The following is a 22,930-nucleotide window of genomic DNA, read 5'->3' on the forward strand; positions in this document are numbered from 1 at the left end:
CACATGTGGTATTGCCGTACTCAGGAGAAGTAGTATAATGTGTTTTGGGGTGTATTTTTACACATACCCATGCTGGGTGGGAGAAATATCTCTGTAAATGACAATTTGTTAATTTTTTTTACACACAATTGTCCATTTACAGAGATCTTTCTCCCACTCAGCATGGGTATGTGTAAAAATACACCACAAAACACATTATACTACTTCTCCTGAGTACGGCGATACCACATGTGTGGCACTTTTTTGCACCCTAACTGCGCTAAAGGGTCCAAAGTCCAATGAGTACCTTTAGGATTTCACAGGTCATTTTGAGAAATTTCGTTTCAAGACTACTCCTCACGGTTTAGGGCCCCTAAAATGCCAGGGCAGTATAGGAACCCCACAAATGACCCTATTTTAGAAAGAAGACACCCCAAGGTATTCCGTTAGGAGTATGGTGAGTTCATAGAAGATTTTATTTTTTGTCAAAAGTTAGCGGAAAATGACACTTTGTGAAAAAACACAATTAAAATCAATTTCCGCTAACTTGTGACAAAAAATAAAATCTTCTATGAACTCGCCATACTACTAACGGAATACCTTGGGGTGTCTTCTTTCTAAAATGGGGTCATTTGTGGGGTTCCTATACTGCCCTGGCATTTTAGGGGCCCTAAACCGTGAGGAGTAGTCTTGAAACGAAATTTCTCAAAATGACCTGTAAAATCCTAAAGGTACTCATTGGACTTTGGGCCCTTTAGCGCAGTTAGGGTGCAAAAAAGTGCCACACATGTGGTATCGCCATACTCGGGAGAAGTAGTACAATGTGTTTTGGGGTGTATTTTTACACATACCCATGCTGGGTGGGAGAAATACCTCTGTAAATGGACAATTGTGTGTAAAAAAATCAAAAGATTGTCATTTACAGAGGTATTTCTCCCACCCAGCATGGGTATGTGTAAAAATACACCCCAAAACACATTATACTACTTCTCCCGAGTACGGCGATACCACATGTGTGGCACTTTTTTGCACCCTAACTGCACTAAGGGGCCCAAAGTCCAATGAGTACCTTTAGGATTTCACAGGTCATTTTTGTTTCAAGACTACTCCTCGCGGTTTAGGGCCCCTAAAATGCCAGGGCAGTATAGGAACCCCACTAATGACCCCATTTTAGAAAGAAGACACCCCAAGGTATTCCGTTAGGAGTATGGTGAGTTCATAGAAGTTTTTATTTTTTTGTCACAAGTTAGCGGAAATTGATTTTAATAGTTTTTTTTCACAAAGTGTCTTTTTCCGCTAACTTGTGACAAAAAATAAAATCTTCTATGAACTCACCATACTCCGTACGGAATACCTTGGGGTGTCTTCTTTCTAGAATGGGGTCATTTGTGGGGTTCCTATACTGCCCTGGCATTTTAGGGGCCCTAAACCGTGAGGAGTAGTCTTGAAACCAAATGTCGCAAAATGACCTGTGAAATCCTAAAGGTACTCATTGGACTTTGGGCCCCTTAGCGTACTTAGGGTGTAAAAAAGTGCCACACATGTGGTACCGCCGTACTCAGGAGAAGTAGTATAATGCGTTTTGGGGTGTATTTTTACACATACCTATGCTAAGTGGGAGAAATATCTCTGTAAATGACAATTGTTTGATTTTTTTACACACAATTGTCCATTTACATAGAAATTTCTCCCACCCAGCATGGTTATGTGTAAAAATACACCCCAAAACACATTATACTACTTTTCCTGAGTACGGCGGTACCACATGTGTGACACTTTTTTGCAGCCTAGGTGCGCTAAGGGGCCCAACGTCCTATTCACAGGTCATTTTGAGGCATTTGTTTTCTAGACTACTCCTCGCGGTTTAGGGCCCCTAAAATGCCAGGGCAGTATAGGAACCCCACAAGTGACCCCATTTTAGAAAGAAGACACCCCAAGGTATTCTGTTAGGAGTATGGTGAGTTCATAGAAGATTTTATTTTTTGTCAAAAGTTAGCGGAAAGTGACACTTTGTGGAAAAAAACCAATAAAAATCAATTTCCGCTAACTTTTGACAAAAAATAAAATCTTCTATGAACTCGTCATACACCTAACAGAATACCTTGGGGTGTCTTTTTTTCTAAAATGGGGACACTTGTGGGGTTCCTATACCGCCCTGGCATTTTACGGGCCCAAAACCGTGAGTAGTCTGGAAACCAAATGTCTCAAAATGACTGTTCAGGGGTATAAGCATCTGCAAATTTTGATGACAGGTGGTCTATGAGGGGGCGAATTTTGTGGAACCGGTCATAAGCAGGGTGGCCTTTTAGATGACAGGTTGTATTGGGCCTGATCTGATGGATAGGAGTGCTAGGGGGGTGACAGGAGGTGATTGATGGGTGTCTCAGGGGGTGGTTAGAGGGGAAAATAGATGCAATCAATGCACTGGGGAGGTGATCGGAAGGGGGTCTGAGGGGGATCTGAGGGTTTGGCCGAGTGATCAGGAGCCCACACGGGGCAAATTAGGGCCCGATCTGATGGGTAGGTGTGCTAGGGGGTGACAGGAGGTGATTGATGGGTGTCTCAAGGTGTGATTAGAGGGGGGAATAGATGCAAGCAATGCACTGGCGAGGTGATCAGGGCTGGGGTCTGAGGGCATTCTGAGGGTGTGGGCGGGTGATTGAGTGCCCTAGGGGCAGATAGGGGTCTAATCTGATAGGTAGCAGTGACAGGGGGTGATTGATGGGTAATTAGTGGGTGTTTAGGGTAGAGAACAGATGTAAACACTGCACTTGGGAGGTGATCGGACGTCGGATCTGCGAGCGATCTATTGGTGTGGGTGGGTGATCAGATTGCCCGCAAGGGGCAGGTTAGGGGCTGATTGATGGGTGGCAGTGACAGGGGGTGACAGGGGGTGATTGATGGGTGATAGGTGATTGGCAGGTGATTGACAGGTGATCAGTGGGTTATTACAGGGAAGAACAGATGTAATTAATGCACTGGTGAATTGATAAGGGGGGGTCTGAGGGCAATCTGAGCGTGTGGGCGGGTGATTGGGTGCCCGCAAGGGGCAGATTAGGGTCTGATCTGATAGGTAAAAGTGACAGGTGGTGATAGGGGGTGATTGATGGGTGATTGATGGGTAATTAGTGTGTGTTTAGAGGAGAGAATAGATGTAAACAATGGATTTGGGAGGTGATCTGATGTCGGATCTGCGGGCGATCTATTGGTGTGGGGGGGTGATCAGATTGCCCGCAAGGGGCAGGTTAGGGGCTGATTGATGGGTGGCAGTGACAGGGGGTGATTGATGGGTGATTGACGGGTGATTGACGGGTGATTGACAGGTGATTGACAGGTGATCAGGGGGGATAGATGCATACAGTACATTGGGGGGGGGGTGGTCTGGGGGGGGGTCTGGGGAGAATCTGGGGGGTTGGGGGGTGATCAGGAGGGAGCAGGGGGCATGGGGGGGGTATTAAAAAAAATAGCGTTGACAGATAGTGACAGGGAGTGATTGATGGGTGATTAGGGGGGTGATTGGGTGCAAACAGGGGTCTGGGGGGTGGGCAGGGGGGGGTCTGATGGGTGCTGTGGGCGATCTGGGGCGGGGGGGGGGGAGAAAATCAGTGTGCTTGGTGCAGACTAGGGTGGCTGCAGCCTGCCCTGGTGGTCCCTCGGACACTGGGACCACCAGGGCAGGAGGCAGCCTGTATAATACACTTTGTAAACATTACAAAGTGTATTATACACTTTGTATGCGGCGATCGTCGGGTTAACATCCCGCCGGCGCTTCCGTATGGCCGGCGGGATGTTGCGGCGAGTGAGCGGCGACAGGCGGAGGCGGAGGATCGCGTCACGGATGACGCGATCGCTCCGCCCATGCCCAAACAAGGACCGCCGCATTTTGTCAATACGGCGGTCCTTGCGGCGTCTGCTTCCCGGCCGCCATTTGTCTATACGGCGGTCGGGAAGTAGTTAAATGCTAGAAACCCTAAATTTGCAGGATAGGTTAAGGAGATCATTAGGAATAAGAGGAAAAAACAATTTTTCAAAAAGACCTTATAGTTTTTGAGAAAATCGATTTTAAAGTTTAGAAGGAAAAAAGTATAGTTTTAATTGCGGTAAATATAACTTTTAGTAGCAAACCTAACGGTAGTGTAATTTTACATGCATCAAACGAAAGCGCAATAAATTTCCTGACGGGGTTTCCATGGGGTCTATACACAGCCGCAGCGCTTTGGCCAGGGATCGCTATACAGCCACAATATGGCTGTATGAAGATCCCTGGCATTTTTTCCTATTTTCCCAATTTTTTTTTATGTTTAGAGTGTGGGAATTAAAAAAAAAAAAAAAAAAAAAAAAAAAAAAAAAAAAATTGTGGGGTCCCCCCTCCTGAAACTTTTTAACCCCTTGTCCCCCATGCAGGATGGGATAGCCAGAATGTGGAGCTCTGACCGATTGGGACTTCACACCCTGACTATACCAGCTGCAAAAAAGGTCCCCTAATGCCGATTTTTGTTCCGGGGTATATGTTGGGGGGGCCCCCCAGGTTAATTTTGCCCTGGGGCCCCATTGTTGCTTAAACCGGCCCTGTTCACATCCCATCTGATCTATAAAGTTACATTTGAGCCGTTGGAGTTACCCTCAAGCCTCTGGAAGTACTGGAGGTAACTTTGGGTCAGAATAACATTGCAGTTCCAACTTTATCTTGTTCTAACTGGTTTTATCTGGTTTTGCACAATATGTTTTCATATTCATGAAGGCCGAAGCCATTGCTTGGGCACTAGGTGTTCACGCCTAGCTGTGTTGTATTGCGCAAAAGCATATAGCATAGATTTGTACTGTGATCACGCGCCTACGACAGCGACCGAATATGCGCTTGCGTGTGTTATGGTTTAGGGAGTATAATTGGGTTAGGAAAATGCTTGGACTCCGGGACTTTTGCTGAGACCAACAGACGTGATGGATTGTGTCGCCAGGTGTTTTCCCCTATGGAGGATTGACGAAGTCCCCTCTTCCTTGGGTGATATTGCTACTACACTTGGTAAAGAAATGTTGATGCATGCTTACTAATAATTACTAACCCTTAAACTATGATTCTGCAAGCCTAGATAATTATTATAACAGGATTGTAGCTCAATAAATATTATTGAACCTTTCCTCATGTTTTGCTGCAATTAATTTTACCCACTACGGTGGTGACCAAAGTTAGAGGGTTTAAAAACTCTTCCCGTGAGGCAAAACAGGTATGATGGTGGACCTCTTGAAATATGCAGGGACTCTGCCCTCCGTCAGTGACTTGCTGAAGATGGCAGAGAGGATGGGAGCAAGCGGCCATGAACAGGTTTTGAGGCACGCTGTGGACATGCCGTCGGGACCCGAGGCTTTCCTCGCATTTAACGTGGACAGGAGGCTCTGAACGTCTGCCTCACTCACCTCCAGAGAGAGTGAGCCCTCACTTGGGTCGCTATTATCGGGGGCTGGAGGGAGAGTGGGAGAGTGGGAGGTGGTAGGTGCCCCTCAGGCTCAGCCTGACTCTCGAACCTGAAGTAGAATTTGCTTAGTTCTTCACCTAACTCAGAGCTGGGTGATGCATGTTGCGAGGGAGGCTTGTAGTTTGTGGCAGCCTTAAGCCCTTGCCATACGGCTCGTGAGTCATCTGAGCGCAGGTTCTGCTCCTTCCTCTCAGTGAATTTTTTTACGACTCTCAGTTCTCGTTTCAGAGCGTTTCTCGCCCTCCTGGTTGCCTGCCTTGTGTGCAGCCTCCTTTCCGCAATAGCCGTAGCTTGTTGAAGAACCACAGTTTGTTATTCGGGTAGACCTTGAAGGATTTAGTTGGGACACAGGAGGCCTCACAGAAGCTGATGCATGAGGTGACGTTATCCGCCCACTCATCCAGGTCTGGGGCCACCAGGGTCTTCCAGTCCATACAGTCAAAGCAGGCTTGAAGGCGGGGCTTGGCCTCGCTTGACCATACCTTAGAGGACTTCATGACCAGTTTTGCAGATTCCAGGAGCCTCCTGTAGGTGGGGAAGAGATGAACAAGGCAATGGTCAGAGGAGCCAAGCACTGCCCCTGAGATACCCTTGTGGGCGTCCTTCAGTGGCATGTAGCAGTGATGGAGGGTGTTCAGGCCTCTGGTGGGGCAAGCAACATGCTGATGGTAGCGTGGCAGCTCTTGTCGGAGATCGGACCTGTTGAAGTCACCCATGACGATGAACAGTGAGTATGGGAGGGACATCTCCCACTGCGAGATGGTGTCGCTGAGGGTACTCAGGGCAGATTTGACGGCAGTGTCAGGAGGAATATACACTCAGACAAGGACATAGGAGGAAAACTCCTGTGGTGAGTATGCCGGCCTGCAGTTCACGAGTAGAAGTTCTAGGTCTGGGGAGCAACTCTTGTCGAGTACTGGTGGAGTGGGGCACCATGAGGAGCTGACATAGAAGCAGATGTCACCGCCTCTTTTCTTCCCAGAGTGGGCAGGGTTGCGGTCCTCCCGTATGAGGCCGAAGCCTAGGAGGTGTATGGCGTTCTCCGGGATGTTCTCATGTAGCCAAGTCTCAGTGGTGTTCTTCCCGAGCTCTCACCTGCCGCAGATGAGATGTAGTTTGTACAGTTTGTTGGGGAGAGAGATGACATTTGCCATGAGTACTGAGGTGATGGCTGACCTCAGGCCCCTCCTCTTAAGTTATTAGGTCACTCTATGTCACTGTTGGACTGGTTTACTTTTAATCTAATTTACTTTGTCTCTTTTGGCCACTTAGTGTATATTAGTAAATTTTTAACCCCCCAAAAGGTTTCTTTTTTCTCTCTCCCTCTCCTACTCCCTTCAAATGCAACTAGCCTCTCCTCCTCACCTATCTACTGCCGCAAGTGCTCCTAGGTGCACCTCTCCAAGAATAGTTTTGCATTTTTTTAGGTTGCATTTGTATTTTTTAGGTTGTATTTGCATTTGCAGTTTTAAGCTGCATTCACCTTTTGTGTTTTTTAAGATGGCGGTACACTGCATTTGATACAGAAACCCACTTATCAAAAGTTTTAAACAGTGGGTGAGGTTTAGCTCGGTAGTACTGTTGTATTTTGTATTTATAATGCCGCTGGTGCAAAAAAAGTTTTTTTCTTCAGCTCGGATCACTTTTAAATGAACCTGAACTGAAATGGGAAGCGTCTGGATAGTCCTCAACCCCACTAGCCTCGCGTCCATGCTCCCCTTCACGTATGGGCGTGGCTGCACTGTGCAAGTACAGTTTGGAGAATGCACATGCTCATGTATAGCTTTTCCTCCATGCACGAGCAGCTTTGTTCTACTTCACAGGCGTGGCCAGGGCTTGTGCAGGCGCAGTGCAGCCATGCTCGTACATGGAGGGGAGCATGAGCAGCGGTGGGGTTGAGGAAAACATGGGAAGCTTCTGGATCATCCACAGGCTTTCCTCTACCTTAATAAATATCTAACTTTCTTTTTTTTTTTCATCACAGGTTTGCTTTAATTGGTGCAATCTCTAAAGTATAATCTGTTCAAGAACTCCCCTTTTTGTATAAGAGCAATTAGCTGCACAGAGCAGAAAGCATTGCACTCTTCCAACACAACTAGAGTAGCGAGCATACTCTGACACATACATCTTGCATTTTACTGTTATTAAGCCTGTGTATTGGTTAAAAAAATGTCTGTGCAGAAAAAGCAAGGCAATGAATTTGAAATAACGCATGAAATATCTAAAGTCACTCTGATGAAGGTAAAATGAGTGGAACTCCTGACTTGCACATTAGCAACATTTACCAGAAAGTATTTACAGTCTTTAAAGAAAAAAAAAAAAACAACTTACCAGATCAGTTGCCTGCAGGTCTGAGAGCCACTGGCTGCATCAGAAGGAATCTCATGAATTATTTGCGCATTGGTCATGCTAATCTTTAAAAGTCTGGAGCTTGCATAATTCAGCTGCACAAATACCTTAGGAAGGTCTCTCCTGTAAACAGATATAGCTAAATTATGAAGGGGTTTATTTGGGGTTTATTTAACAGCTCCAGCGCAAAGACAACTGGTGACTACAGAGTGCTTGGGAACCCATCCAGACCTTCTGAGGTTTGTGGATGATGTAGGCAGAGCACATGTTTTTCACTTCATGGGGCTGGACCCATAAACATACTTGTAGGAGTATATAGATCTGGCCCAAAAGGGGGAGTCTCCATACTGACTACAGTAAGGGCCTGTTTCCACTAGGGCCGAATTCACAATGAATCTCCAGCATTTCCTTTCATGCAAATTGGGTGGGAAAATGCTGCCTACTCCTGCTATGGCTTGCCATCCCCATCGCATTGCAGAGCAAATCTGGACAATATGCTGCAGTTTCCCACAGTATACACTTGGGCCCCTATAGCCGCAAACCAAAGAAAAAACAGTGCTGGAGATTTTTGCCACAGCAATAAAAGCCATAAAAGGAATTACAGTTAACCCCCTTGGCGGTATGAAAAATACCGCCAGGGGGCAGCGCAGCAGTTTTTTTTTTATTTTGTTTTTTTAAATCATGTAGCGAGCCCAGGGCTCGCTACATGATAGCCGCTGCTCAGCGGCATCCCCCCAGCCCCGCCGATCGCCTCCGGTGATAGGCGATCAGGAAATCCCGTTCAAAGAACGGGATTTCCTGGAGGGCTTCCCCCGTCGCCATGGCGACGGGGCGGGATGACGTCACCGACGTCAGCGACGTCATTGGGAGACCCGATCCACCCCTTGTTGCTGTCTGGCACTGATTGGCCTGGCAGCGCAGGGGTCTGGGGGGGGAGGGGGGGGGGGTGCTGCGCGCCGCACCGGATAGCGGCGATCGGGCGCGCGGCGGCGGCGATCGGGGTGCTGGCGCAGCTAGCAAAGTGCTAGCTGCGTCCAGCAAAAAAAAAAAAATTATGAAAATCGGCCCAGCAGGGCCTGAGCGGCACCCTCCGGCGGCTTACCCCGTGTCACACACGGGGTTACCGCTAAGGAGGTTAAAGTAGCACTCAGACAGTAATTTGGGCGCTGTCTTTTGACGGCGCCCAAATTACTGTCTGAGTGCTACTTTAACTGTAATTCCTTTTATGGCTTATTGCTGTGGCAAAAATCTCCAGCACTGTTTTTTCTTTGGTTTGCGGCTATAGGGGTCCAAGTGTATACTGTGGGAAACTGCAGAATATTTAAATACAGCGTAATTCGGCCGCCAACAGTAGCTGGCAGCCGAATTACACCGTACTCCCCGAGTTCATGGCGGCTTGGAGGGGGAATAGTGATTAACTACGCCGACAGTTTTGCACGATCAGCTTAATTATATGTATGCCAATAGCCATGCATGGCTAAGTGGCTTGGGCTGCAGTATCGTAGCAGCATGAGTGCCGAAGCCGAATGTGGAAATAAGCCCTGAAGGAGGAAAAATATGTTGAGGCTGATTTTTATGCTTGATTTTTGCATTGTGATGCTGCTGCTGCATCCCACCATGATGCAAAAAAAGGATAATCATATGAATTTGCGGTAGAGTGCGCCTACAGGGTCAGTGATGTAGTCCCTGCTGGGCAGGAAGTACATCACTGGGATTCCTGTTGGTCCACCCACATGCTGTACCGCGCTCTGGCTTTTAAAGGGAAGGTCCGAGGGGAAAAAAAACTAAAAATCTCACCCGGGGCTTCCTCCAGCCCTCAGCAGCTGTCCTGTGCCCTTGCTGCAGCTCCGGTGGCTTCCGATCCCCTCCGGTGCAGATGTCGACTTCGCCAGGTCGGCATCTACTGCGGCTCTCAGAGTTGCGCTGATGTCATCCGGACTGTACTGCGGAGGCACAGAACTACTGCGCCTGTGTAGTACAGTTCGGATGACGTCAGCGATACTCCGAGAGAAGCGCAGTAGGCATCTCACACCAGAGGGGACCCCAGGTCCCCAGGAGGTAGCTGAGCTGCAGCGAGGGCACTGGAGGGCTGTAAAGGGCTGGAGGAAGCCCTGGGTAAGTAGTTTTTTTTTTTTATCCTGCTCGGATGTGTTATTTAAAGAGGACCCGAGGTGGGGTTCTGACAATGCTATCCTCATACAGAGGCTGGGTCTGCCTATACAGCCGGAGCTATGCAGGAGGCGGGGGGGAGCAGCAGACTGACAGTACAGAGGTAAACACAGCCCGCTGTGACACGCTGCGTGTCGACAGCGCGGCTGTGATTTATGGGGGATTGCAGATCGCAGGGGGGCTTAGGGGGATCTGCATAGCAACAGAGGCTGGGCAGTATAGGCAGACCCAGCCTCTGTATGCGGATAGCATTGTCAGAACCCCACCTTGGGTTCCCTTTAAGGGATGGTCATTGAGATGCAAATAATGTCAAGTTGATGCAAATTATATGGATATTTATGCAGCCTGAAAATGGACCAAATGCCAAAGCAGTTGCACAGGATTGGTCCATTTATCAATCTGCATACAGTTGGAACTCTGGAATTTTGCATGATATTCAATTTTTTTTTTCTTCAGTAATTCAACTTAAAAGGTGACATGAATATATGAAATAGGAACCCTCTGCCGGTGTTTTAGATTAATCAGCTGGTTAGAGTCGGACACTTTGAGCCTAGAATATTGAACCTTTTCACAATATTCTTATGGACTGAGACTCTCTTGTTTTGATGTCCTCTTGGGACCCGGGTTGATGAAGCCCGCCTTTGGGCGCCTCTGAGCTGGGGGCTCCTGGGATCCTGGCGTGGGGGATATGAGTCTTCCTCAGTCCATCATCTTTAGTTTCTCCTGTGGTTAGTCTTCCCTGATATGGGTTATACACACACACACATATATATGTGTGTATATACATATATATATATATATATATATATACTCACTCTAAAGCTTACTTGTATACATTTTCTCCTTGCAAATTCTATTTTAGTTTGTTCTCTACGAAGGCCTAGGGGCCAGGCAGTTAACTTTGTTGCCTCTCCTGGAGATCACAGATGAAACTCTGATTGTTTCCCCTAGACTCTCATTACCCTACAGGGGATGAAGCATCATGCTTCTAATTATATTAATTATCTCCACAATGTTGTTCTAACTACATACACACCTCCACTGGTTTCCAATCCATTACATTACCTACCTACTTCCAATTTACTTTTAGCCACACCCCTTACGCTGGTTTATGGTACTTAAAATTCTATCCCATAATGTGGTTTTAACACTGGAGGGAAACGCAGGAAGGCCTTCTTAACATATAAGAAACACTCCCCTGACGTAATTTGTATCCAGGAATCTCACTTTATGCTGGGAATACATGGCTCGATTCTGAGTCATTTAGATGGCTCGATAGATCATTTCTGACACGTCCGATCTCCCGCCCGATGGTTTCGCCGCTTGATTCTGCATTGATGACAATAGAAAAGGATAAGAAAAACGAGTAGAAGATAAGAGAATCGCCTGCAGAATCGAATGGGGAATCGATCAAGCGGAAGAAACGAGCGGCAAAATTGAGCCGTGTATGCCCAGCATTAAACACAACTCAGTACCTTCTTTCTTTGACCAACGATTTTCCAGATTCTACCTAGCAACATCTCCTGAAAAACATAGAAGAGTCCTCACTTTGATCCGCAATGACTTACCCCTTGTTGTATCGGACGTGATGGCTGACCCCGAGGGCAGATATGTAATTCTCTCTGAGAAATTTCATGCTGTTGAGATTTGCATCATTAACAGCTACTGTCCTCCTGACCAAGCCCTCCCAACCTTTTTCTCCATTGTCAACAAATTATGTCTGTCCCACTCCTATATTATCTGATGTGGTGACTTCAATTTAACTATAAATGACCACCTGGATAAATCCTCCCCCTCTCATGACAAACTATTTAAAAAAAACAATAAAACAAAAAAACAACAACAAAAAAAAAACAAACAAACTTAGGAATAAATTCATATCCAATGATGTCTCACCTACGGTATCTCCTGTTGGCTAGCCCATAAAGTGGTCCTGTGAGGACATCAATTAAAATAACAGCCCAGAATAAACGTAGATATCTGAACAACAAAATAATTTAGAATTTAGATTAAAACAACGTATTCTCCTTAACCAACAAGAGCCTTCTAGAGTCCTGGCCAAACAAATCTCGGATACTACTCTACTCTTAGATTCTGTCCTATCTAAACGGGTTGAAAAAGCATATTACAAATACATAAAAAACCTGATACTTGGCTGGCCAGAAAACTTCATCAATAGGAGAAGATAAACGCCATCTATAGGATCAAATTGGAGAATGGACAAATCACTAGCGACCCCTCCAAGATCCACTCAGCCTTCACGGCCCTTTTCTCTAAATTATATGAAAAAAACATCTATCGATAAAGTTATTGAAGCCAGAGCCGGGACAAGGTCCTCCAGCACCCAAGGCTGAGACACCAAAGTGCGCCCCTCCATCCCTCCACCCCAGCCGTCACACACTGATTACTCTTAGACTAAGAGGCACCCCAGGGCCCCCAACACCTTAATCTTTAGTTATCTGGCTTGTAGTCACTTCCATGTACCTCCTTTTCTTATTTCTTTTGCTTCAAACACAATTAGGAATGACAGCTGAATGAATTGTGTGCCCCCTCCTACACTGAGCCCTGAGGCTGGAGTCTCTCAAGCCTATGCCTCGGCCCTGATTGAAGCCACTAAATTCCTACGCCAGGTTGGACTTCCTAAACTATCCTCGAATGCAGCCAAAACCCTCGACATCCCATTTACTCACCAACTATTGAAACTATTAAAAAAAAGATTTAGAGAGGTAAGGCCCCAGGGCCAGACGGCTTTTCATCCTTTTACTATAAAACAATACAAAGATCAATTAATCTTCCTTTTGACTAGGGCTATTAACTGCCTTACTAAACCTGACCACCCCCCACCTTCTGAATTTCTAGAGTCCAGAATTACCCTTGTTCCCAAAGCAGGCAAGGACCCACTTAACATCTGCAATTACAGGCCCATTGCACTCCTAAATCTAGATTACAAAATTCTCACTTCCATCATGGCGTCCTGGCAAAATAAGCTGCTCCCTTCCCTTATTCACAAGGACGAGGTGCGGTCTATCCCCAACAAGCAAGCCTCTGATAATGTAAGAAGAACAGTCTCACTTATCCAGCATGCCAATATGCACAAAAAAAAAAAACTTTTAAGGCTCTTTGCCTCGACATAGAAAAGGCAGTGTATGGGAATCTTTGAACCTTTTTTCACCCTCACCCAAAAACTCTACTCTCATCGCGCTAATCCTAACCCTTTAATATCTACAGGGACCTTTAATATCTATAGGGGCACTAGGCAAGGATGTCCCCTATCGCCTGCTCTATTAGCTCTAGCTATTGAGCCCCTAGCAATCCACATTAGACAGCACCCCAATATCAAGGGTTATTACATCAACAATACCCAGTACCAATTTACTATGTTTGCTGATGATATATTAATGACCCTCCAGCAACCTTTAACGTCCATCCCAATCCTACTTAATCTTTTAACTAAATTTAGCGATATTTCTGGACTAAATGTCAACAAATAGGAAGTTCTTTTTTGCAACACCCCACACTCTGAAACTCTTCATATTACTTCCACTTTCGGTTTTCACCTCCAGCCTCATTACCTCAGATACCTAGGAGTCCACATTTGCAACAAAAATGAGGACCTATATCACTGAAATTATGCTCGAACAATTCCGCTACGGATTAAAGATTTACACTCATGGAACACCTTTTCTTTCTCTGGATTAACAAAATAATAATGGAGAGCCTCCCCCTGTTGACTTATTGTACCACTTGACGGGCAAGGAGCCAGCCGCTTAAATTCTATACAGTCACATACACTTTAAACAAGGCTGCTGTCTCTCTGTACATATAAATTGGTTTTAATTTCAGCCTTGGCTGCATGAAGATCACATGACATGATTAAAAACTGTGAACTTTAAAAACAAATGTACCTGGCCAGGATATGCGCGCTTTTATCTATATAGGGACCAGATCTGGTTACCTGCAAGGTGTAATCGCCCAGCCGCAGCCTAATCTATTTGTCCTCTCCACCACCTGAACACCAGACACACCGTGTTATAATAACATCAACTGGCTTCCCTGGGAGCACTATGTCGATTAACTGCAGTTTCTGATGGCCAATATCTTCCACAGACAATTGAGGCTACTATTGCGAGCAACTTGCAGACAGACAGTTCAAACATAGGCATCAGCGTGCAGGGGCCAACAGCTTGGAGCAGACGTTTTTCCACTGCTTTAGGACCTCTCACAGCCCGTCAGCATGTTATACTTGCGTAGATTAGGTGGTAAGCTCCTGCTTACAAGACCCTCCATTACCGCAGTGCACTGGGTTTTTAGGAACTCTCTCTGCTGCTTGAGTTGGTCATATCCTCCGTCCATGTGGGCCTCAGCGCTGTCAGCACAATGTTTCCCGTAGGAGCCAGGTCAGTGTATCCAGCGTTACATGCGGTGACACCGCGCGAGCAATCCGGCGGTAGCCACGCCCACCGACGCGTTTCGCCCCGCCCACGGGGCTTTCTCAAGGTGTTTGAGTGGCAGCGGCTTCAGTTTCTTCCTCTTTTGTATTAGGACGTCCCAGCTCACGCCCACACAGCTTTTAGGCTGCATTCACTTCACGTATTATCCATACTTTTGAAGGTGGGGGGCTGGATATCTTTCAAAAACACATCGCCGTATTTTAATCTTGTTGTATCAGATACTTGAGTAGAACTATAGAATCGTTTCTCTGTTATGAGATGACGAATCTTTTTGCATAGGCATGCAACAGTTAATGCACATATGTATACACGCATACCAAGGGCATTTTAGGACACAATCTCTTAATGCATGAACTGCAGATCATAGAAAATATGACAGATTGAGATCTGTATTGAGACCTTTTGGAGCGATTGTCCCCAGACGATAGATCCAGGTTTGCTCAATCTTATACAATTCTCTTTCTATGTCTCCGCCTCGAAACGGGATGTGCTGTTTTATAATTCCTTTAAACATCAGACCATCAGGTTTGCCATCATGATACTCCAGGAAATGCTTCCCCAGTGGGCTATCGAGGTCTCCATTCCGAATATTGCCGATATGGTCACCGATTCGTCTGCTCAATCGATTTTTCGTCTTCCCTATATACCATAGGTTGCAGGGACATTTTATTGCATATACAACACGTGTCGAATTACAGTTTATGTCAGCTCTGATGTCAAAGACCTTGGAACCATCGAAGTTTGTAAATGTTCTACTTCTGTCCACATACCTGCAATTGACACACGATCCACAGGGAAACATACCCTCCCTTCTAGGATATCTGTCCAACCATGTGGAAGGTTGTGTGGACTGGAATTCGGACCTCACTAGATGGTCCTTTAAATTTTTCGCCCTGCGGGCCGTCATAAACGGTCTTTCACCAATGCCTCGTTTGATTTTTTCGTCTAGCATCAATACGTGCCAATGTTTTTGGAGAATTTTTTGCAGATCATTCCAATGCGGGCCATATTCAGTCACAAATCTTATTACTTCTTTTTTATTTTGCTTGGGTACTCTCCTCTTATCTTTCACTGTCAGCAGAGACCCTCTGTCTTTTTCGCTCAGCTTTCCTACTGCCTCCTCAACAATTCGTGAGGGATATCCTCGCATTTTAAACCTCCGTCTTAAATCACCAACTTCTCTGTGAAAGTCATTGTCACTTGAGCAATTGCGCCTTATTCGTGTGAACTGGCCATTTGGAATGGCCTTCTTCTGTGTTGGGAGGTGAAAACTCGAGTAATGCAATAAAGTGTTGCCAGCTGTGGGCTTACGGTAGGTACTTGTGACTAGTTTCCCGTCTTCTTTTTTAATCATTAAGTCCAAAAAGGACAACACCTCTCTATCATACTGATATGTTAACCTTATGTTCCTCGAATTGCATTGCAAACCCTCAACAAATAAGGACAGCTGTTCTTCCGTTCCCCGCCAGACCATGAGCACGTCGTCTATGAACCTCAACCAGAGCGCCACCCTGCTCTGGAAGACGTCCAATGGGTACTGTGGAAAGAATTTTATAATTAATCTGTTAATCTTTATATATATTCTGTATATCCTGTGTAACCTATGTGACTATATAGTCCACATGCACAAGATTAGATTATTGTGTTAGAGTGACACTTTAAGTTAACCAAGGAGTTATCACGATACCATTAAATATATGTTATACATGTTTTTGAACCATATACTGTGCAGTCTCCTTTGTCCTTCACAGTGAAATTCCAGAACAACCTCCAAAACCTCCCCCCAGTGTTATTCTGTGCCAGGCGCAGAATGAGCAGGTTGAAGGGGCCAGTCTAAACCAGTTTCCTGAAGGTGAGAGAAACGAAACCGGAAACTGGTGAACAGAAGATTTCTTGTTCCTGTTGACTTTTAAATTATTTATGAAGGACACAGAGGAGGACCGGACACACCCAGAAGAAGAAAGTGGACATTGCTCATTGGACTTATGGGATTACAGACTGTTTGGAGGGAGGAATATATTAGCATGTTAACTGGGGTATAAAGATTTACCGAGAAAGGAAGTCTCTACCCTTTTGTGACTAGCCAGGCTGCAGCTAGCCTGTTTCTGCTCTAATAAAAAGCTGGTATATAAAAGGGTCCTCAGCTGAGTGAATAAAGATTTCTAACATTTTGGCAACTGAATGAAGAGTGTCTCATGAGTAGTTTATTTTCCTTTAACATCTGGTCCTAATTCGAACCGGAAAACCTATAGTCACAGAGAGGTGAGTCCTAGGAGCGCGTTTGCGACTGGCGAATCTGATAGTAAGCTGGTGAAAGTCCACCGGGACTACGTTTCCTTCAAAAACAGGTGGCCAAACGCAACTGGAGCTCACGTCTTTGTGACGTACGGTTTATTTCGAACCGTGAGACTTCTTCAGCCAAGGTCGGTGAAATCGCCTGCTTAGGATTCTAAAACAAACTTCTCGGGTGTCCTGAAAGCTTCTTAATTGTAAGTACTACATTTTTATTTCTGTAACTTCTCGTACGCAGGGCTGCGTTTAAAGTATAAGTATTGATGTGTTGTCATATTGTTTTGCATGACACAATCTGTGGTCAGTTTCCTAAGCTACCGTGTGCCTCAGCGGAATTGTAAGTCTTTGTGACAGAATACAGCCGCATAACAGGCAGTAATATCGGGAGTGGATCTACTACCACCGATTGTGTCAGTGCCTTAGTCGGAGGTGCCTCTCCTTAGAAGTTCAACGCACGGAAGTTGTGTCAGGTACCCCGTGCCCAAGTAAGAGGGCGGACAGGGGGCTCCATGTGACTACCAATCCTTCCATTAAGAGGTGCGTGGACGGGGAGGTAAAGAGTGTGTCAAGGTACAAGCAAAATTATGGCCACTAATGATGAAGGTGTGTTTTTTAGGGTATCTGTATTCTGGCAGCTGTAAAGAAACTTGTTTCTCAAATTAAAGGAGATTCTCAGGGTAATGTGATTTTAGAAAAGTAACATTGTTTAACAGAAGCTCAAAGATGGCTACTAGAGGCATATATGAGGAGGGGCCAAGTACGGAGAACAAAGACTTGGAGGAGGTACCATCTACTGTATGCCAAGTTCCCCGGGACCTTCCCCAAAACCAAACTCAGCCCCTCCCACAAAAGGTGAATGGGACCTCCCAGACACATGAGGCGGAATATGGTATTAATGCATTAGACATAAATGAGCTACTGGATACAGTGATGAAGGTTTTTAGCAAATATAGAGGTATAGCTCCCCCTGCTGCTGAAACAACAGATTCCCCTTATGAACGGTGTAGGATTGCGGTACGTGAGGTTTTGACTGAAGGATTGGCAAGTGTGTCACACAATATGTTGTGGATCATAGAATCTGCGGACCGAGTGATTTTCTAGAAAGCACCCGGCACCCTGTATGTGTGATTAAGAGACAAGGAAAGAAAGGGAAGAAAGTTGCTGCATATGTTTCTGATGGCAACAAGGATGAAAGTAATTGTTGTGTGAATGGTGGTAACAGCCACACGCGCTCACAAAAGCGCAGATTTAAGGACTATGAAGGTCGCAGAGAACGCGGAGCATGTTTTGAATGTGGGTTGAAAGGTCACCTGGTCCGACAGTGTCCCCAGAGAGCTCAAGGTCCACAGTGACAGAGTGTGGTTTAGGGTACTAATTTGTGCCCTAGTTGAAGGCAAATGAGAAAGTGAATTTATTGATGAACATAGAATGTTACGTTGTGGTGTGTAAGATGTGAAGCTGGGAATTCTGAGCTCTGTAATCTAAATCACCAGAGCTCCCGGGGGAAGTTTCCAGCAGAGGGGGAGGAGGAGGGGGGCTACAGGAGAAATCCACAAGTTATGAGCTGCTGTTTGTCTGTCTGTTTGTTGTTTGGGTAGTTTGTACAGTATACAGATGTCTGTACAAGTTTTATACTCTGTCTGTTTGATGTTTGTCTGAAGATTGAAAATTTAAAAGTGATTCTTACTGTTTGTCTATGAATGTCGGTTATTTGAAATGTGTTTGTACTGTTGAATTCTGTGAAATTTGAGTGGAGTTTCTGTCTGGAATCTGTGAGAAGGTATGAGTTACGCCCACATTTTTGAGGAGGGGGCAAGAGGCTTCATGGACTACTAGTCCCAGCCTAGATGTGTGTATGTGTGTTAAAGCGGAACAGGGTGATTTAAGAGAATGCATGTCGCAAGATGAAAGGTTTGTTTGAAAAGAAGCTAATATATATATTTGTTTTGAAACCCAGAATGCAGGATATTAAAAAAAAAAAAAAGAGAAACCCCGCAGATATTACTTTCAATTATAAGAGTAAATATGATGATTTTTGTTTTTGTTTCTGGGAACAATTGATTGCTGTATTGCTGTAGTATGTGGGTCATTGTCATCGACTGATTGACTGTTTTGATTGACATCTGATTAAATTTTTATAAATTGTGGGTATGTTAGAAGAAGTTCAGTAAAATGACTTTGATAGAGACATTTTGACCACAATGCCTTGTCTAATGGCGGACTGCAGAGAGGGATGCATGATTGTAGTTCTCTGCCAAGAGCCCAACCCCACCCCCACCAGCCCAATCCCACCAGCTCCATCCATCCATCCCCCCCCCCCCCGCCTATGCTGCACAGCCAGTTTGCTTGGGCATCTACGTCTTTATTGTCCAAAACTGCTGCACCACCCTGGCCCTGTACTTTTGTTTTCTTTGTTGTTTACTGACCAAAGGATGTTTTTTCCCGTCCGCATGTGCGCAGTGACTTGTCCCAGGGCAATTGACAAATCCCTGTGGATCAGTTTTATGTGCACAGGAGGGAATACACCAACAGGTCTTACAGTAGTGAGCTGAAGAACATCGTAGAATAGATAAGCTTCTATCTGCGTCTTTGCTCAAGCTGTGTGTTTATCACTTACCCTACGCCACCCTGTTATATGGGATCCCGTCCCCCACTGTTTTCACTACCAGCCTGTATGCTTTCCCATCATGCATACGTCTGCGGCTTAGTGGCGTCCGCAGGGTTAGGTGTCAGCAACTGAGGAGCCCACCCGTCCCACAGATCATGGATGTTCTCCGGGCTCCCACAACACTGGCCATTCACATGTGTGCAACATCCCAGTCCCCTCATCTCCCGTGGCAACGACTTGGCAGTCCTGACATATGCAACTACAACTCCCTCTGCTGACTTACAGTCTAAGACTTTACCTACAGGTCGCTTTGTACACTGCTGACCTACTAACCTTCCTTTGACTGATTTTGTCCAATTTATTTGTGGTGATGACACATGAGTCTTACATGTGTCAACAGGAGGGATAGTGGCTAAAATTAGAATAAAACCACATGGGAACATTTAAGCCATTGCAAGAGGGCGCACATGGGCCCTCCGGATCCAGATTAATTAAAAGATCCAGAGCCACAGCTTGCTACGAACACTCACATGAAGCTTCGGTGGCTTTTGAAACAAAAGAAATGTTGTTTGAATCTTGCTCAAGAAGAACGCTTAGCGGTCATTTCCTTTTAAAACAGTAGCCAGATACAATCTGTTCTTGATAGTTAGCACCACGGGGTAAAGAGGGGCGGAAATTTGAGACCCTGAGGCGACGGGAACATTTGCTTGAACCTCAGTGCGACCACGATCTCAAAGGCTGTGGGAAGATATTAGAGGATTCTTCCTAAGGCACAGGTGTAGTTCTTTATCTTGAACCATGGTGAAAAGGAGATAAAAAAGGGGGAACAGATACCTAAAAAGGCTACATAGGGGAAGTTGGGTTAGAGCCATAGCATGTTTAAAGAAAAAGAAGAAGAAGAGTCCTGGAATGACAATGACTAAACGACCTCCATTGAACAGCAATGACAGGATAGACAAAGAGACTACTGACCCATCCCCACCGGACATTACTAACAAGATGAACGTGATTAGTAATATAGTTCTAGTGATCGGTGGAATTTTTAATTTTTTGGATTACTTTGGTAATTTTTACTGCAGACCGAGTGAATGTACCGAGTGAATGTGTTTGATTGTATTGTGTGTGCAGCAGCTAGACCGCAGATTGCTCTGGTACCAGTAGTGGCGAGTGGGTCTGAACTAGAATGTATGATACAAAGTATGATAAGTGTGAATCAACCACTGAACTGTACCACAGAGAGAGTCCGTATGAAGGTACCAGGCACGCCACAGCGTGCATTCGCTACAGCCAGCAATCTTACGTGTTATAATAGATCTGCCCCCAGTAACCATCCAATGATCAAGTATTGTAGAGAAATAGTGGAAATAACCAATGATAAAGGGTTGAGCCTAGGAACAAAATGGCAGTTAGAAGATACTTGGTGGACTTGTGAACCCAACAAAGCAGAATCATCATTGCCAGCAGAATGGAAAGGGTTGTGTGCCCCTGTCTGGATGATAGAACATGTCACTATATTGCCCTATGAGTCCTTTAAAATTTTGGTGGATAAAAAGGTACACCGGAGTAAAAGGGAGGCACCAAAAGGGAGTTTGGACCCATATGTATATATTGATGCAATAGGGGTCCCCAGAGGGGTGCCAGACGAGTTCAAGGCTAGGAACCAAATTGCTGCAGGGTTTGAGTCCATTTTCCTATGGCCAACAGTTAACAAAAATGTAGATTGGATTAATTACATTTATTACAATCAGCAAAGATTTGTTAATTATACTAGAGATGCTATCGAAGGTTTGGCAGAACAACTGAAAGCAACATCATTAACAGCACTGCAGAATAGAATTGCATTAGATATGCTGTTGGCAGAGAAGGGGGGTGTATGTGAATTTTTTGGGGAACAATGTTGTACCTATATTCCAGATAATACATCCCCTGATGGAAAAGTGACAGTGGCTCTTCAGCAGTTAAAAGACCTATCCGAAGAGCTGAAACGAAACTCAGGTGTTTCAAACCCAATAACAGACTGGTTACAGAACTGGTTTGGAAGCTGGACTTCATTTTTTCAGAGTTTTGGTATCGCATTCCTAACTGTTCTTATGGTTCTGTTCCTACTAGCCTGCTGTATTTTTCCAATGCTGAGAACATTTTTTGCAAGGTTGATAGATAAGCATATGAGTACAACTATGTATGCAGCCTTAGCACAGCATGATGAAGAAGCATACAGTGATTTGGGAGGAGATTATGATGGTATGCTGGAGGGAGATGGCCAGGCCAACGTGTGAGGCAATAATTCCAGCTCACGGCCAGAGCCTGATTTTTGTTTTTGAGCATTTCACTTCTATGCCTTGACTTGCGGTAGTGCATACCCATTTGCAGCAAAGGGGAGTAGAAGGCTGTGTTTGCTTGAACCTCTGACCCCTGTAGTGGAGACACATTTGCAGATACCTGAGGCTTAAGTAAGCATAAGCACAGAAATGTGAATGTAAATTTTTTTTTTTTATAACACATATATAATCAAGCCACAACCCACAGTATTAATTATAAACAGGAGGGAAATGTGGAAAGAATTTTATAATTAATCTGTTAATCTTTATATATATTCTGTATATCCTGTGTAACCTATGTGACTATATAGTCCACATGCACAAGATTAGATTATTGTGTTAGAGTGACACTTTAAGTTAACCAAGGAGTTATCACGATACCATTAAATATATGTTATACATGTTTTTGAACCATATACTGTGCAGTCTCCTTTGTCCTTCACAGTGAAATTCCAGAACAACCTCCAAAACCTCCCCCCAGTGTTATTCTGTGCCAGGCGCAGAATGAGCAGGTTGAAGGGGCCAGTCTAAACCAGTTTCCTGAAGGTGAGAGAAACGAAACCGGAAACTGGTGAACAGAAGATTTCTTGTTCCTGTTGACTTTTAAATTATTTATGAAGGACACAGAGGAGGACCGGACACACCCAGAAGAAGAAAGTGGACATTGCTCATTGGACTTATGGGATTACAGACTGTTTGGAGGGAGGAATATATTAGCATGTTAACTGGGGTATAAAGATTTACCGAGAAAGGAAGTCTCTACCCTTTTGTGACTAGCCAGGCTGCAGCTAGCCTGTTTCTGCTCTAATAAAAAGCTGGTATATAAAAGGGTCCTCAGCTGAGTGAATAAAGATTTCTAACATTTTGGCAACTGAATGAAGAGTGTCTCATGAGTAGTTTATTTTCCTTTAACAGTACACATCATGCCGCTCCCACAAGCCAAGATGGAGACAGGCGTAGGCCGGAGCGCAGGATGCCCCCATTGACGTACCCCTGGTCTGGCGGTAGAATCGACCATCAAAGGCAAAGCAATTGTATGTCAAAACCAATTCAAGAGCATCACAGATGAACTGATTATGTTCTGGGGCCTGTGAGAGATGACATATGCCATCTCTGTCTATACCTATGGTGTTCGCCACTATATGGTTCTGATCAAATGCCATCATATGTGAGGGACACAGGTGATGCCCTACAGGTACTGGATACTGTTAGGATTTCTGAGGAAGACATAATTGTAAGTATAGATGTGGAATCACTCTATACTTCAATCCCCAATGACGTAGGAATAGC

At 45.1% G+C, this 22,930-nt stretch overlaps 1 protein-coding gene across 2 annotated transcripts in view; it reads right to left on the reverse strand.

The window, feature by feature from the left end:
• Positions 1 to 22,930, reverse strand: part of LOC137504157 (centromere protein H-like) — a 98,212-nt gene that overhangs the window by 51,897 nt on the left and 23,385 nt on the right. The window contains exon 2 of one of the 2 annotated variants that reach the window (XM_068232209.1): positions 7,785 to 7,925. The exons of the other annotated variant lie outside the window; for it this stretch is intronic. Coding sequence (XP_068088310.1) covers positions 7,785 to 7,925 — 141 coding nt within the window. The remainder of the gene's footprint in view (positions 1 to 7,784; positions 7,926 to 22,930) is intronic. 2 annotated transcript variants of the gene reach the window in all.

Source organism: Hyperolius riggenbachi, chromosome 4, assembly GCF_040937935.1.
Source record: "Hyperolius riggenbachi isolate aHypRig1 chromosome 4, aHypRig1.pri, whole genome shotgun sequence".
NCBI classification, from domain to species: Eukaryota; Metazoa; Chordata; class Amphibia; order Anura; family Hyperoliidae; genus Hyperolius; species Hyperolius riggenbachi.